Consider the following 12,991-nt stretch of genomic DNA (forward strand, 5'->3'; position numbering starts at 1 on the left):
CAATGTAGTACAAAATCTGTGTGCATTCAAGCTCTACTCCCCGTCAGTCAGTCAGTCAGTTTTAGATCTCTGTTCTACACTTCTCTTCCTCACAAAAACGTGATTCATAATTGTTAAACGTGGTCATTAAAAGCCACAGCGTGTAGTTAGTGGTCAGTTTATACAGTTACATACAACATAGAACTTGACATTATAGCCTATAATTCCCAATAAATGAATGCCCTTGTGTGGTACTCTTTTTAGTTGGATTGTTTATTTAGAGGTGAAAAAAAGTGTATACGCTTTTTTTTAAATCTTGCACAAAAACAAAGTAGATATTTTTCACTGCTTTCTTTTACTTCATTACTTATACTGTAATGTGAAAATAAACAAACTAACCTATCTAAAATGCTGATTGAGTGTGGTTTAAAGGCTCAATTGTGCAATCATGCCCTTGGGGAGGTATCATTCACTGCCGGTACAACACTAAGCTGTTGTTACAGACATATCTTGTAAGGGAGTGTTGTTTTTGTGTTCCTGTAAGATAGGGTTCTATTTTAGTTGATCTGACTACAGGACACGTTCATCTCCCACCAAACATGGTGCTGCCTTGGAGGGAAGGATGTAAACAGGTAGTGCGTTAGCAGTTGTAATGGAGATGGCATTGTAACATAAATCCAAGGCCCAGACATGACAGGAAGAATAGTTTTAGACATTTTCCGCCTTCCGTTGCGATTGTACACTCAATTGTGACCGTATTGTAGTGCGTAATCCTATCTGGGGGATTTTTTCTTCTTTTTAAATAAATGTTACTGCATTATCATGTCTGAGTGTGTGAGAAGTTCATGGTCAGGGGTTGGGAGTGGGACACAGGAATGAGAGTCAGATAGGGTGGATACAGGTTAACAACATGAAGAATCTAGAAATAGACAGATATACTGTACATGGAGAAGATGTGTGGTGATTCACTGTTGTAGGGAAGCAGCTATGTGGAGTGAGTTGTGTTTCTAAACAATGGTTGGCTTCCTCCTACAAGCATCTCCTCCCTCATCTTTTTCCTCTGCTTCTTAAAGGATTTATGGATCTTCTTCCCCTTTGACCTTTTGATGGCACAAGTCCACAGAGGTTCAGTCACTTTTTGCTTTTAAAAAAAGTGGACATTTTCAGACACGGCAAAACATTTTAAAACAGGGACATTTTGAAATTATCGTTAGATGAGATGGTGATGTGGAGATAATAGAAAGAAAAAAAGTATTCTGGGCAAGTCCAATTGTAAATAAATCATAAATCAAAGTAAGATATGGAATGGAAGAGATGGATACTTTAAGTAAAGTGTAGTTATGTGCTGTTCCACTCAGTTTATAATGCATTATGACCAGCACCTATAGACCCCTTAACAGACGACGTCACACTGATAAGAACCAGTATGCGTGCAACCAGTATGCGTGCAATAACACCCATTCTATCAGGTCTCGCTAGGACGCGCCTCACTAGCCAACACACAAGAGGGGGTCGGGGTGTGCTGAAACCAGCGCACCCCGAAACAATATGTTGAGAATTGATTGCGTGAAACAATCACCTGTGCGCAGGGTTGAGCTCTAGGGGGTACGGGCGGGTACGGCGTACCCTTAGTTCTGAGACTGTGGGGGCTGGGGGCTCGCGCGTGCTCCACATGCACTCACCGTCAGCGGCGGTCGTTAACACCTTAAAGTTTAAACAATAGCCTCTGAAGGTTCGCGCCGTCAGTGGCGAGACATTCTCAATAGCGTCTACCTGGCTGCTTTGCATAACATTAGGCTACTGGAGAAAAGCCATGGACTTGAATTGAATGTGCACTGCAGAGTGTGAGGGGGATTGCTTAGCAGAGCACCCAGTTCTCTGAGACAAGACAAAGACAAGGTGTCTGATTATTTTAACTGCTTATGTGTGGGTGAGTCTATGTAAAGGGATTTTATATAAAACTAAAAGGAAAATAAAATAATTGATTAATTGAAACAAAAATAAAAACAACAAATTAACAATGCAACAAAATAATAAGAAATATAAATACATTAATAATCACATGTTGAATACAGTATTAGTAAGTGGCTATGTGCACATGCCTGCGCACGTGCGCGCGCACGTGACGTCATAAAATACAGTACCCTTAGTTCAAAAATCCACAGCTCACCACTGCCTGTGCGTCCAGTCTCAATGTTAGTAAACAAATAATTGGTCTATACATTATATTAAGTTATAATACTTCATAAACCTTGTTTGCATAATTATAAACATGTATAACAAGTGTTATAATGCCATAGGTGCATTATAATGCACTATAAATAAGGTTATAAGTTAAAACCTTATTTATAGTGCATTATGCACCTATGGCATTATAACCAGTGGTGTGTTCTAGTTTTTTTCGGAGGGCATAGTGGCATACTATAATTATTCCCTCCCACACGCACGGCACGTGCACGCGTTATAACGTAGTATAACGCATTATAGACCCGACCTTAATATAAAGTTTTACCAAAGTGCAGTGATTGTTTTTTCACAGCCACACACACACACACACACACACACACACACACACACACACACACACACACACACACACACACACACACACACGCCACTGTGGCCAACATAATACTTTTCATTATCTATCAATACATGTCTGACACATATAAATAACGAAAACGTATTATGTTGGCCACAGCGATGCTTTCCTAATTCCTACTGAGGACCGTCATGCAAAAATAAACTCACTGCGGTTTGCAGTAACTTTCTTGAACTTGCCGTGTGAATCCAAGAAAGTCCATTCCGTGTTTCCCCTGCAGCCCATCTGGCTCACTGGCAGGTTTGTTTACTGGCGGAGGAGAAGCAGCGAAGAAGGGGATCCTATGGGGACTTGCATGGAGAGACTGCATAATCTACCTCTGGTGGGGGAACAGAAAGAAAGCCTACGTTTTTGAGCTTCAAATTTGGTATATTTTCCCATCGAAACAATCGTGAAGGGCTGCCCGTCCCACGAAACCCTTGGAGCGGCAGCACGTTGGGTCGGTTTTCCCACAACGATCGAGCTGACGATGACGATCAGCCACGACGAAGAAGTGTGATGACAGAAGAACAACACTCATTCAAATCACAGCAGCGTTGACGACTCCACAAGAGTTTTGTTTTGGATCCGTGTCTTTGCGCTTCACTAGAACGCTGGCCATCGGATCATCCATGTGCAACAAGAGAAATGTGCTTGTGATTCTTTGCTTTATTGACGGGGGTTTTGCATTCGGTCTGTGAGTGAAACGCAGTGAGTTTACACACTACGCCACGCTGCCTGCCACGACCCTCGGCTCCGATCAGTGTCGGTCTGTCTGCACATATCTTCATGCAAACAACCCGACACTGTCTGCCTGTACAAAGAAGACATGCGAGGACCTTAACGGACACGTACGTGAGATCTTAAACCGACACGTTATTGAATTGAACTTGCAAGTAAGCTAGTATAACTGTACCAACAAAAAAAAACTTGTGGCCTGTTTCTGCTCGCCAGCAGGTTGGATCGGTCGCCTATATGACTTCTCCTTTCGTCTCTGTCTCAACATTAAACAGTGGTGCACCGATGCATCTAACGGCCAGGAACGAACACATGACTGAATATCAGTATCTGATGGGGAATGAATGAATGAATTGAATGCTTGGTGGTGAATTTCCACCCGACAGACAGCCGTCATTAGCCATGAAGTGGCTAATAACGTTAGCCGTCTGACTGCCTGCTGAACACGTTGGACTCTCTCCTGCTTCCTTCCTCAGTTCGATCCGCCCATTTTCCCGGGGATGATGTGTTTATATTGTTGTTTACCTGTTGGTTCGTGTACATAAAACCCACCGCAGCCCCTGGAATCGTTTCTTTTGTGCGATCACAAGGATTATATTCTGCACTAGCTCCACGCATAGAGGGGGCCAGCAGCGTTGGATGTTATTGACTTAAACCTGAGTCAATATGTGGCTCCGGACTTTCTTTGTGGTTTCTGTGACCAGTGTCTTCATTGTGTGTCTCTGTTGTCACCAAACGGCCGGAGAAAGTAAGTATTGATCATCAACGAACACCACTCGTTGTGTCACATTTATTATGTACATTTCAACCAGAATAACGGGATTGACAGCTGTCCTCTTGTCTCATAATAATAATAATGATAATAATAATAATAATAATAATGGCAGGTGTATCAGTGGTGGAAAGTAACTAAGTACATTTACTCAAGCACTGTACTTAAGTAAAACATTTAGGTACTTTTACTTTAGTGGAGTATTTCCAATTTTTGCCTTTACTTCTACTCCATTGCGTCTCAGAGACAAACATTGTACTTTAACTCCAATACAAGTATATGAAAACTTTAGTTACTAGTTACTTTGTAGATTTAGATTATTATTACAAAACATAAGCACTTCTTCCACCACTGATGGCAGGTAGGCAGCAGTAGTGATGTGTTGAAGGTCTGAAGGGACAAAGGTTGCCACTTATCGGCTGTTTGGCTCCACGAGAACTGTAAACACAATGTGTTGTCCTGAAGTGGTGCTGAGAATGAACACATTATTATAGCCATCTTTGCTGCCAAGAACCAGATTTATTGCTGCGTGGCAGCATCAATTACCATCCTTTTATTATCTGTGGGACCCCAATGATTAATCTATACACAAAATAATTTGATTGAGCACAAAAATGTAAAAACAATACACAAACTATAAAAATAAAAAGTGCCAGGAGGAGGCAAGAAGCCCAAAGGGCTTATACGAGCCCCCTACCTATGTATAACAATATTACATAGATTAATAACATGATTTGCAAACAACAAATTCTGAATTTATTGAATTACAAAAAACATGATTGCAGTATAAACATTAAAATCTACAACATAAGACATAAAATCATATTAAGAGTGTAGAAGTGGAGCGGTTCTCCATGTACTCTCGGGGTTACAGACCTGTAAGGGTCCATTTGGTTCCTAACTATCAATCAGTTAACCGAGGACCCCCTGGAGCCCACAACATATTTATCACAGCATATGATTGAGGGCTACTAGTCATTTACAGATGAAAGAGAATTAAACGTTCATAATTGTCTTTATAAACAGCCTTTCCACCCTGATGCATTTTCTCAACAATTTGGACATAGGACTTTATGAACTAGTTAAATTAATGTATAATATATAGTAAAATATATCAAACATTGGATGTTGGGTATTATTTAGCTTGTGTGGGGAGGTCATTCATTTATACAAAAAATATGACTGCTTTTCCTGCACTTATAATTTAACATCTTTTCCCTTGTTTTTAAATTGAATCCCACTTTGCATTTTCTGTGTGAAAAGGTATCGTTTATTAATTTGTGACTCGTGGGATATTTATTTATGATCTTTCAAACAGCATGCCGTGTCTGCCAGTTAATCACTATCCTCACTGTGGACTGAGACATACAGCATATCACTCTTCTCTGAGAGCAATGCTCTTGGCAAGGCTATTATCATTATGGCCAAGGCTTGAACAATCTTTGGTCCATCTTAGTGTTATTTTTTTAACTTATTTTAAGGTTAATTCTGAAGTAACTGCATTGTGCTCAGTTCACTTATATTTTTTTTCCAGACAGATTAACAAGAATTGCCACTCTTTTGTGCTGTGTTTGAAGTCTGTACTTCACATTCTGTGCTTAACCCCAGTTAGCTCTCTCAGAGGGCTAAAGCCATGCCATTATTGTTATTAATTTTGCTGGATTTAAGAAGATCTCTGAACGAAGATAAACGGTGGGGGAGCTCACTGTTTATCAAAAACGGAGAGAGGGGAAATAGAAGTAAACTTGGCAATGCCATCAAATCAGTTTGCGTGAGATTCTAAATCCATACATCATAAACAAGTTGTGTAATCGTACCGCTGGGGCCCCCCTTCTTGCTCCTCTCAGACTAGAGAAGCACGTAAGGGAAGAGTGCAACTGAGGCCTCACACTGGCGGGTTTCATAAGCTTGTCTGACCAGTGTCGAAGTCAGGGAATTCTCTTTATTTATTTATTTAACTTCTTTGCAGCAGTCCAACTCAGCTGAAAGGAAAAGTTTTGCTATCTAAATGCTGCTTGACATTAACGGCGTAGCCTATATAATTAGATTTCTGACTGATGTCAGCATCTGCAAAAAGTTCACCACTGAGATCATTTCTCCCTATAGGACTTGTGTGTGTGTGTGTGTGTGTGTGTGTGTGTGTGTGTGTGTGTGTGTGTGTGTGTGTGTGTGTGTGTGTGTGTGTGTGTGTGTGTGTGTGTGTGTGTGTGTGTGTGTGTGTGTGTGTGTGTGTGTTGCGCTGTAACTATACGTTTCGCAAAATTCCACAGCTTCTGTTGTGATGTATGTGTGCACACTGCAAATTCCTGAGTGCTACACTCTCCGAGTTAACTGAACACTTACTGTGTATTCGAATCTCTGGCCCCGGCTGCCATTGTGCCAGTGGGAGAGCTCAGTTCACTTCAGGTCGCGTTTCTCCTCTCAAGCGGTCAGGTTGTCAAACCGGTAGCCTATCTTGCTCATAAATTTCAGTTACGATGCAGCTACATGTTAACAGACATCCCCTTTTGTCACATGTGTCACCCGAGGAGAACGAGGTAGGGGGATTAAATGTGATGACACAACTTACAACTGGCTTGTGGTTAAAATGTTGCTCTTGTCAAGGGAGGTCTTCTGGTGTGAAGCAACCACAAGCAAACAGGAAAAATGAACACTGATGCGCCTGATAAAAGGAAATGCCCTTGTTATTGTGCTCTGACGCTTTGGAGGTAATTATTACCTCGGTGTCAACAGTGGCCTTTCCTGACCTCAACAACGGCCAATATGGGCACAACGTTTTCAATAAACTGGAATGAGCACTGATGGAGCCCCATAACCAACATCGAGGGCTAGACTAAACCTGTTTTTCAAGCATGGCATCTGCTGTATTGGATGGCATATAATGTAAATCTGAGTCTTGATTCAACTCGCCACATGAATCCTAGTGTCCCTATTCCGGGCATGTCATAGGCAAATAGGCAAATATTCCGCGAAATAGCAGAACTTCAAGCTTGTAGATTGGCTATTCTTGTTAATTGACGTACAACTAATTATATCGTAGTGTATATCGTAAGTGTTTAAATTAACACAGGATTTAGCAGTCATTTTCGCTTGCCTTAGGATAAAGCAACTAAAAGACAAATGATAGGCCCATGAAACGAGTCAAATGATAATAAGCCACCCTTTTCACCTGTGTTGGGCGAGGAAAATGTGGAAATGAGAGCAGCTGGTGGTGGGCAGGTGAATCACCAAATGATCTCGAGGGAGCCGTATCTTCACAGGGCATTGAGTCAAACGCCTGGAGGGAAAGTTGTGGTTTGCAGGCTCTGGTTTTATTTTGAGAGTGGACTTGCTTCCACATCGGTGGCACATGTGGCTAGTGCTGCAGAGTGACTTGCACTAAGCAAAACATTGGGATAAGATCGAGTTATTGTATCATCAACAACAAACAAAAAAAGAAAGTTTGTGATTAGCATACTTATTTGTACATTTTCTTCTACGGTAGAATGTCAAAAGTCTGAGAGATTGTATCACCTGTATCATTAATCTATGCTTGTGATCTCAGAGCAAACACATTTAGTTAACCCTCATTCTCCACCATCCAACCTTAGTTTAAAAGCCATTTATAGGGTAGCCTACAATTCAACATGGCTTTGACTCTGTTCCCAGATGTTTGCATCCCTGAAGTCACATCTCCCAACACCTTTTAAGCCTTTGCCGTTCAAGAGATGATATATGATATACAGTTACTCCATGTGCCAATAGTACAATCCCCAGCCACATCATTCAACGTTTGTGTCCAGTGTCTGCTTACAAAAAACCCCGACCTTGATTAAAGATGGTGGTTAATTGTAGACAAAATATCACTGTCTTCCCATGTATCCTCTCATCCTAGCATTATTTTACTGAAGATCAATAAAACGAAAGTACAGAATAAATATTTTTATTGTTTACAGTATGCTGTATCTGATGGACGTATCAACGATTAGCTTTTACAACCGCTTTTTGACAGGGATTACATCACAGCTGTAACGGCGAGCGTGTTCCTCAGTGACCTCGGCATTCTGCAGATTGTGGTTGGTTAGAGCCTAGGTTGGAAAACAACACACCAGTGAAACCTTGAAAAGGGAAGTGTCGCAAGAGTAGAGTGTTTGTGTTCATGCATGCTTGTCACGGCCTCAGCCCTCCTGGAGGCCCAGTGATAATGTTCAGCACGACCAGTCCAACGACAAGCAGCACACCCCCTACCTGCCTGCCTCCGTCACAAGATTGAGATCCTGATTGCCGGTCCATGTTTGCTGTTGTACAGAAAGTATTGATGGAGCACATGCTTAGGCTGGCTAAACGGGCAAGCAGAGCTCCTCAGCAAGTGGGATAGAGAGTCATTTTGATCGACTTTGTTTTTTTCTTCTCCAGTTTAGTCAATTCCCCCTTTATGTGTACTATACTGCCAACCCCTATGAGAACATGGCCAATTGTGTTGGTTGGAGCGCCTGGCCAAGACAGTGGCACCGCAGAGGAATCGAACCCCAATATCCACTGCGGTGAGCAGGAACTTAACACCTGCGGCACTTTTATGGAGATTATGTGTTTGCATTTCACAGTTTTTAGAATAATGCTGAAATATATATTTTTTTAAAGCAAGAACGCTGAGTAATGCAATCAGCTTGAATTCTGTGTTCAAAACCTCTGTGGAGAAGTTTTTCTTTTTTTAACCTTTTGAATAAAATGTAGGACCAACTTTGATTTTGATCTCTTCTAGGTTGGTAATTAACATCATTATGTTTTATTGATGGGAAAAGATGCATTAAAGTGGCAATTATAGCCAGTGAAGCATGTTGTTCCATGTTTGGGGTGCTTGGTTTTGATTGATGGATCCCCATTAAGGGTTTCACGATACACTCATTTCACACACAAAAAAACAGTTTTCCCCTCATCAGTATGCTGTGGTGGAATCTGAGTTAATACTACATTTAATAAACTTTATTTGTAACACACTTTTTAAAATCAAAATTACAAAGTGCTTTGCACACAAAAAGGAATACAATTATACAACCGTTTAAGGGACTAGTAAAGTAGTTCTCACTATCACCTGTAAGGTCAGATAGACACTGGAATAATCTATCAATTAATCAATACTGCATTAAAAAAAATCCCACTAACCTCTGAGTCATCTCGACTTTACCAGTAATTTCCGACACAACACTTTGAAGAAATTGTCCATGATGCTTGTAAATCCTTTGATGCAATCTTAGATTAGATAAGGCTTATTTAAAGTTATTTGATCTGCAGAAATGCAATAATTTGGTGGACATTTTACCACATAAAGATGTAGGAAAATTAACTGCAGTTAAATGTTATGCTTCTGTCCTTTATACCTCGGTAATATATGTGTAGGCAATTATGATCAATTGAACATTTTCTAGATCTCAAATACTGTCTCAAGCTGCAAGTGACACTGACAGACACATATAAATCCCTCATAGCCCCTCCCCTCACACCAAACTGAAGTGAAGAGTCAGTTTCATTTTCTCCAAAAGCCCTTGAATAGGATGGAACACAGTGATAATAACTAATGTACTGTGTTAATGGTAAGCTTACATTTCATATCACTCACCAATGTCACCATTATGCACCCCTGCAACTTTCACTAGGAAAAATATAAAAATCATGGTACAGTCTTTTCATCTTGACGATGCATCTTGTCACTTTTTAATATAGCCTTATTTTCTTTGGCACAATATATCGTGAAACCCCTAAACCTCATCATTCCAATCTCTCTTTTTTTTACTGGCCTGTGTCAAGTGCATCTCTGGAGAGAGAGTTGCTGATATTATTGGTCAATGGAAATCTGCTATCCCTGTGATTCTAATTGGCACTCTGCAATCTGCATCTGTGCTAGCAGTCTGATCTGACTTGGAGAAGTCCATGTTCTGCAAGCTAATAAAGAGCTGGAGCCAGCCCAGTCACCATGGAAACCCTGTTTGCCTGTGACGTCTACAAACTGTTTTCTGTTTTTGTTTAGTTATTACCTCCATTGGAAGTGCTAAAGTCTACACAGCGTGTGGCTTGTTTCGGATTAACTGTGTTATCTCACCACCATATCATAAGTATCTTTATTGCATGTGGGCTGTACCTTCCAACAAAGAAAACAAAGTTTGAGCTGAAGCCTGATTATGTATATAGTAGATTAATTTCCGGACGTACCATACAGTCCTACCACCTAAAAAAAAAAAAGGGATCCTGCACATGCAGGAAAAGCCCGTCAACCATGTCATTCCTTTGCTGTCCTCTCGCTCTCTGTTGCTCTATAATTCCTCATATACACACCAGGGCCTGCAGTGTTCCAGTTTCCAATGCTAGTAACCACTATTGGGTACGGAGTTGGGACAGAGTGTAATAGATTCTCAATTGGGAATGTGTTGCTAAAAATACTGGCCTGGCTGAAAGTGTACACTGATTGGACCCGCTGCCCTGCGTGTGATGTGCTGCCGTCTCCGCGGGGTCACTCAGTACTCTTGTCTCTGCTCTGGTTCAGCTTACTGCCAGGATCTCCTGGCCTAGTCTACCACATGTTCTCACACTTCCGGTCTGGTCTCCTCCTTTATTAGCCCTGTGTGTGTGTGTGTGTGCCGCTTGTCTCTACATGCTGTATTTATGTGTGTTTGTGTAATGTGTGTTCACGTGAGAGTGTGCACTGTGCAAGCATAATAGAATTAATGCGTGAGAGAAAGACGGAAACGTAGCCCTATTTTATGTTATTTGAAAATAGCTGATCTACAAGCTCACACTGCGATGCATTGTGAGCTTGTAGGTCTGCTATTATTTAGAGAAAAATGATAATTTTCACCTCTAATGACATGCACAAAATAGGGATTCTCTGGTTAATATGATTAATTATACTGTAATCACACACCAGTGATATTGTCGCTTGACGAGAATGACAGATTTAAGTGAGTGACGCTGTCGTGTGATGCAGTAGGCTTTAACGTAGGCTTAAGAGACAAATGTGCTGTCAGAGGTTGAGTCCTCTTGATTAATGGATCCAGGCTCCTGTAGGCCAGACTCAATTCGCAGTGCTCCGTCAAACTCCATGCTCAAGGGAAGCATTTCATTTTAAGTAGGATGTGTTGAAATTACAGGTTTGCGGGGTGCCAGTCATGCTTGTGATTGCGCTACGCTCCCTGTGATTGCAGTACGCAAGATTCCAAGTTGTAGAATAATCTGTAAGGGGAAATCTTTTTTTTTTAACAAGCTTTTTCCCCCCTTCTTAACCATTTATACCCTATACTTCATTGACCGGGGTCCCCCATGAGTACTGGCCCCCTCCTTTTTCCCTCCACTAAATCTCTTTGTCGAAATAGCCAATCTACAAGCTCACTGCTTGTGATTGCACTACGCTCCCTGAGTCCAAATGAGGAGTTGTAGAATGACCTGTAAATCAGTTCAAAGGGGAAATCTACTTATATTTTTTTCATACTTCTTAACCGTTTAAACCTTATATACTGGGTGAAGCTGAAAACAACATTTTCTCCTTGGGATGAAATGGGTCTAATTATTATTATGTTCCATGTGGTTAAATGCCCTTGTCATTGAAATCCATATTAAGAATCCTGCTTGCATTTTAAATTGGGCTTGTTTTAGGATTTAAGTCTGCAGTCTTTTTCCCCCTTTTTTTTCCTTCTCTGGCTATAAAGGTCACAGTGTTAAAGGTTGTTGTTTGTCATCACAGAGCACACATAGTGATGGGACACTGGGTGTGCCGGTTGCCTCGTACTGTTATGCAACATGAGGTGTAAAATGACCTGCTACCATAAAGAGGCGTGTGCCGTGCTGTTATACCACTTCCCCACATGGCTGAGCAGTTCGTCTGAGGTGCATGGCACTTGGTGGTGGTTGCAGGGATTCCCATAGCGCTTTAGAGCCAGTGTAGGCTGCTGCCTTCGCGAGAATTGTCCATATATCAACCGATAACTTACAGAAGAATTGAAATTCTTCTGTAAATTCTTCTTCTGGAGAAGAATTGAAATTCTTGAAATTCTTCTGTAAATCGTATTATTGCATTGAATTTGCGACCAAACTGTGTTTTTCAAAATGTGATTTAGTGATTAAGCATGGCGCACCCCAGTCTTTTTTTCCTCCTTTTTCTTTTTCTTTTTGGTCTATAGCTTCACTACAGAGGTAGACGGGTAGCTATTAGCTAATGAGCTGAGCAGCACATTGACCCACTTTGTTTGTTTCATTGTATATCATCAGACTGTCTGTATATAATCCTGCATGAGTCTATCAGTATTTGCTCACCAGGCAGCACTTTTCCAAATGCACCCATGATGTGTGGACTGTGAAATGGGGCCTGGAATGTTGTTGCACACTGCACCTGTAAAAGAAAATGTTTATTTTTTATTTCTTATGGTTATGTCACACAAAAGGCATCTCCTTGAAAGAGCCTGGTTAATATCCACGATTCAAGTGTGTTGGGGAGTTAGGCCTCATTACGGTCAACCTTTTTTTTTGCTTTATCTTCAAAAAGCACTCCATGGATAAAATAGGCTACATGCTGAACTCACATTTAATATGCCTGATAATAGTTTACAATAGTCTATAGGCTACAACGTCTCTGTATACTTTAACTGTAGGTGTGGAAGAATAACGTGCTCCATTAGGCCTGTGCATCTAGTGTACCGTACCTATTTATTGTAACAGTTGGAAAGAGTTGAGATGGAAAAATGTGGGCAGTCTGCACAGTGGCGTAGTTGTGACATTTCTTTCTTTGAACAGGATCGTGTGTCTAGGTCATGGCAGGAAATGCCGCAAACCTGCTACATACTAATGTGATCCATGACCCTGAGCACTCGAATGGGCCCCCTAAAGAAGCATATTTTTAATACATTAGCCAGTGTTATTAATGGTGTGACGTTACAGGGGCAGTGATACAAACCACA

At 41.1% G+C, this 12,991-nt stretch overlaps 1 protein-coding gene across 1 annotated transcript in view; it reads left to right on the forward strand.

Annotated features, from left to right (window-relative positions):
- Positions 1 to 2,826: 2,826 nt before the first annotated feature.
- Positions 2,827 to 12,991, forward strand: part of insra (insulin receptor a) — a 66,916-nt gene continuing 56,751 nt past the window's right edge. Inside the window, exon 1 of the mRNA XM_084058648.1 lies at positions 2,827 to 4,046. Coding sequence (XP_083914774.1) covers positions 3,965 to 4,046 — 82 coding nt within the window. The 5' untranslated portion in view covers positions 2,827 to 3,964. The remainder of the gene's footprint in view (positions 4,047 to 12,991) is intronic.

This window comes from Gymnoscopelus microlampas (assembly GCF_963454915.1).
Source record: "Gymnoscopelus microlampas genome assembly, chromosome: 5".
Lineage (NCBI taxonomy): Eukaryota > Metazoa > Chordata > Actinopteri > Myctophiformes > Myctophidae > Gymnoscopelus > Gymnoscopelus microlampas.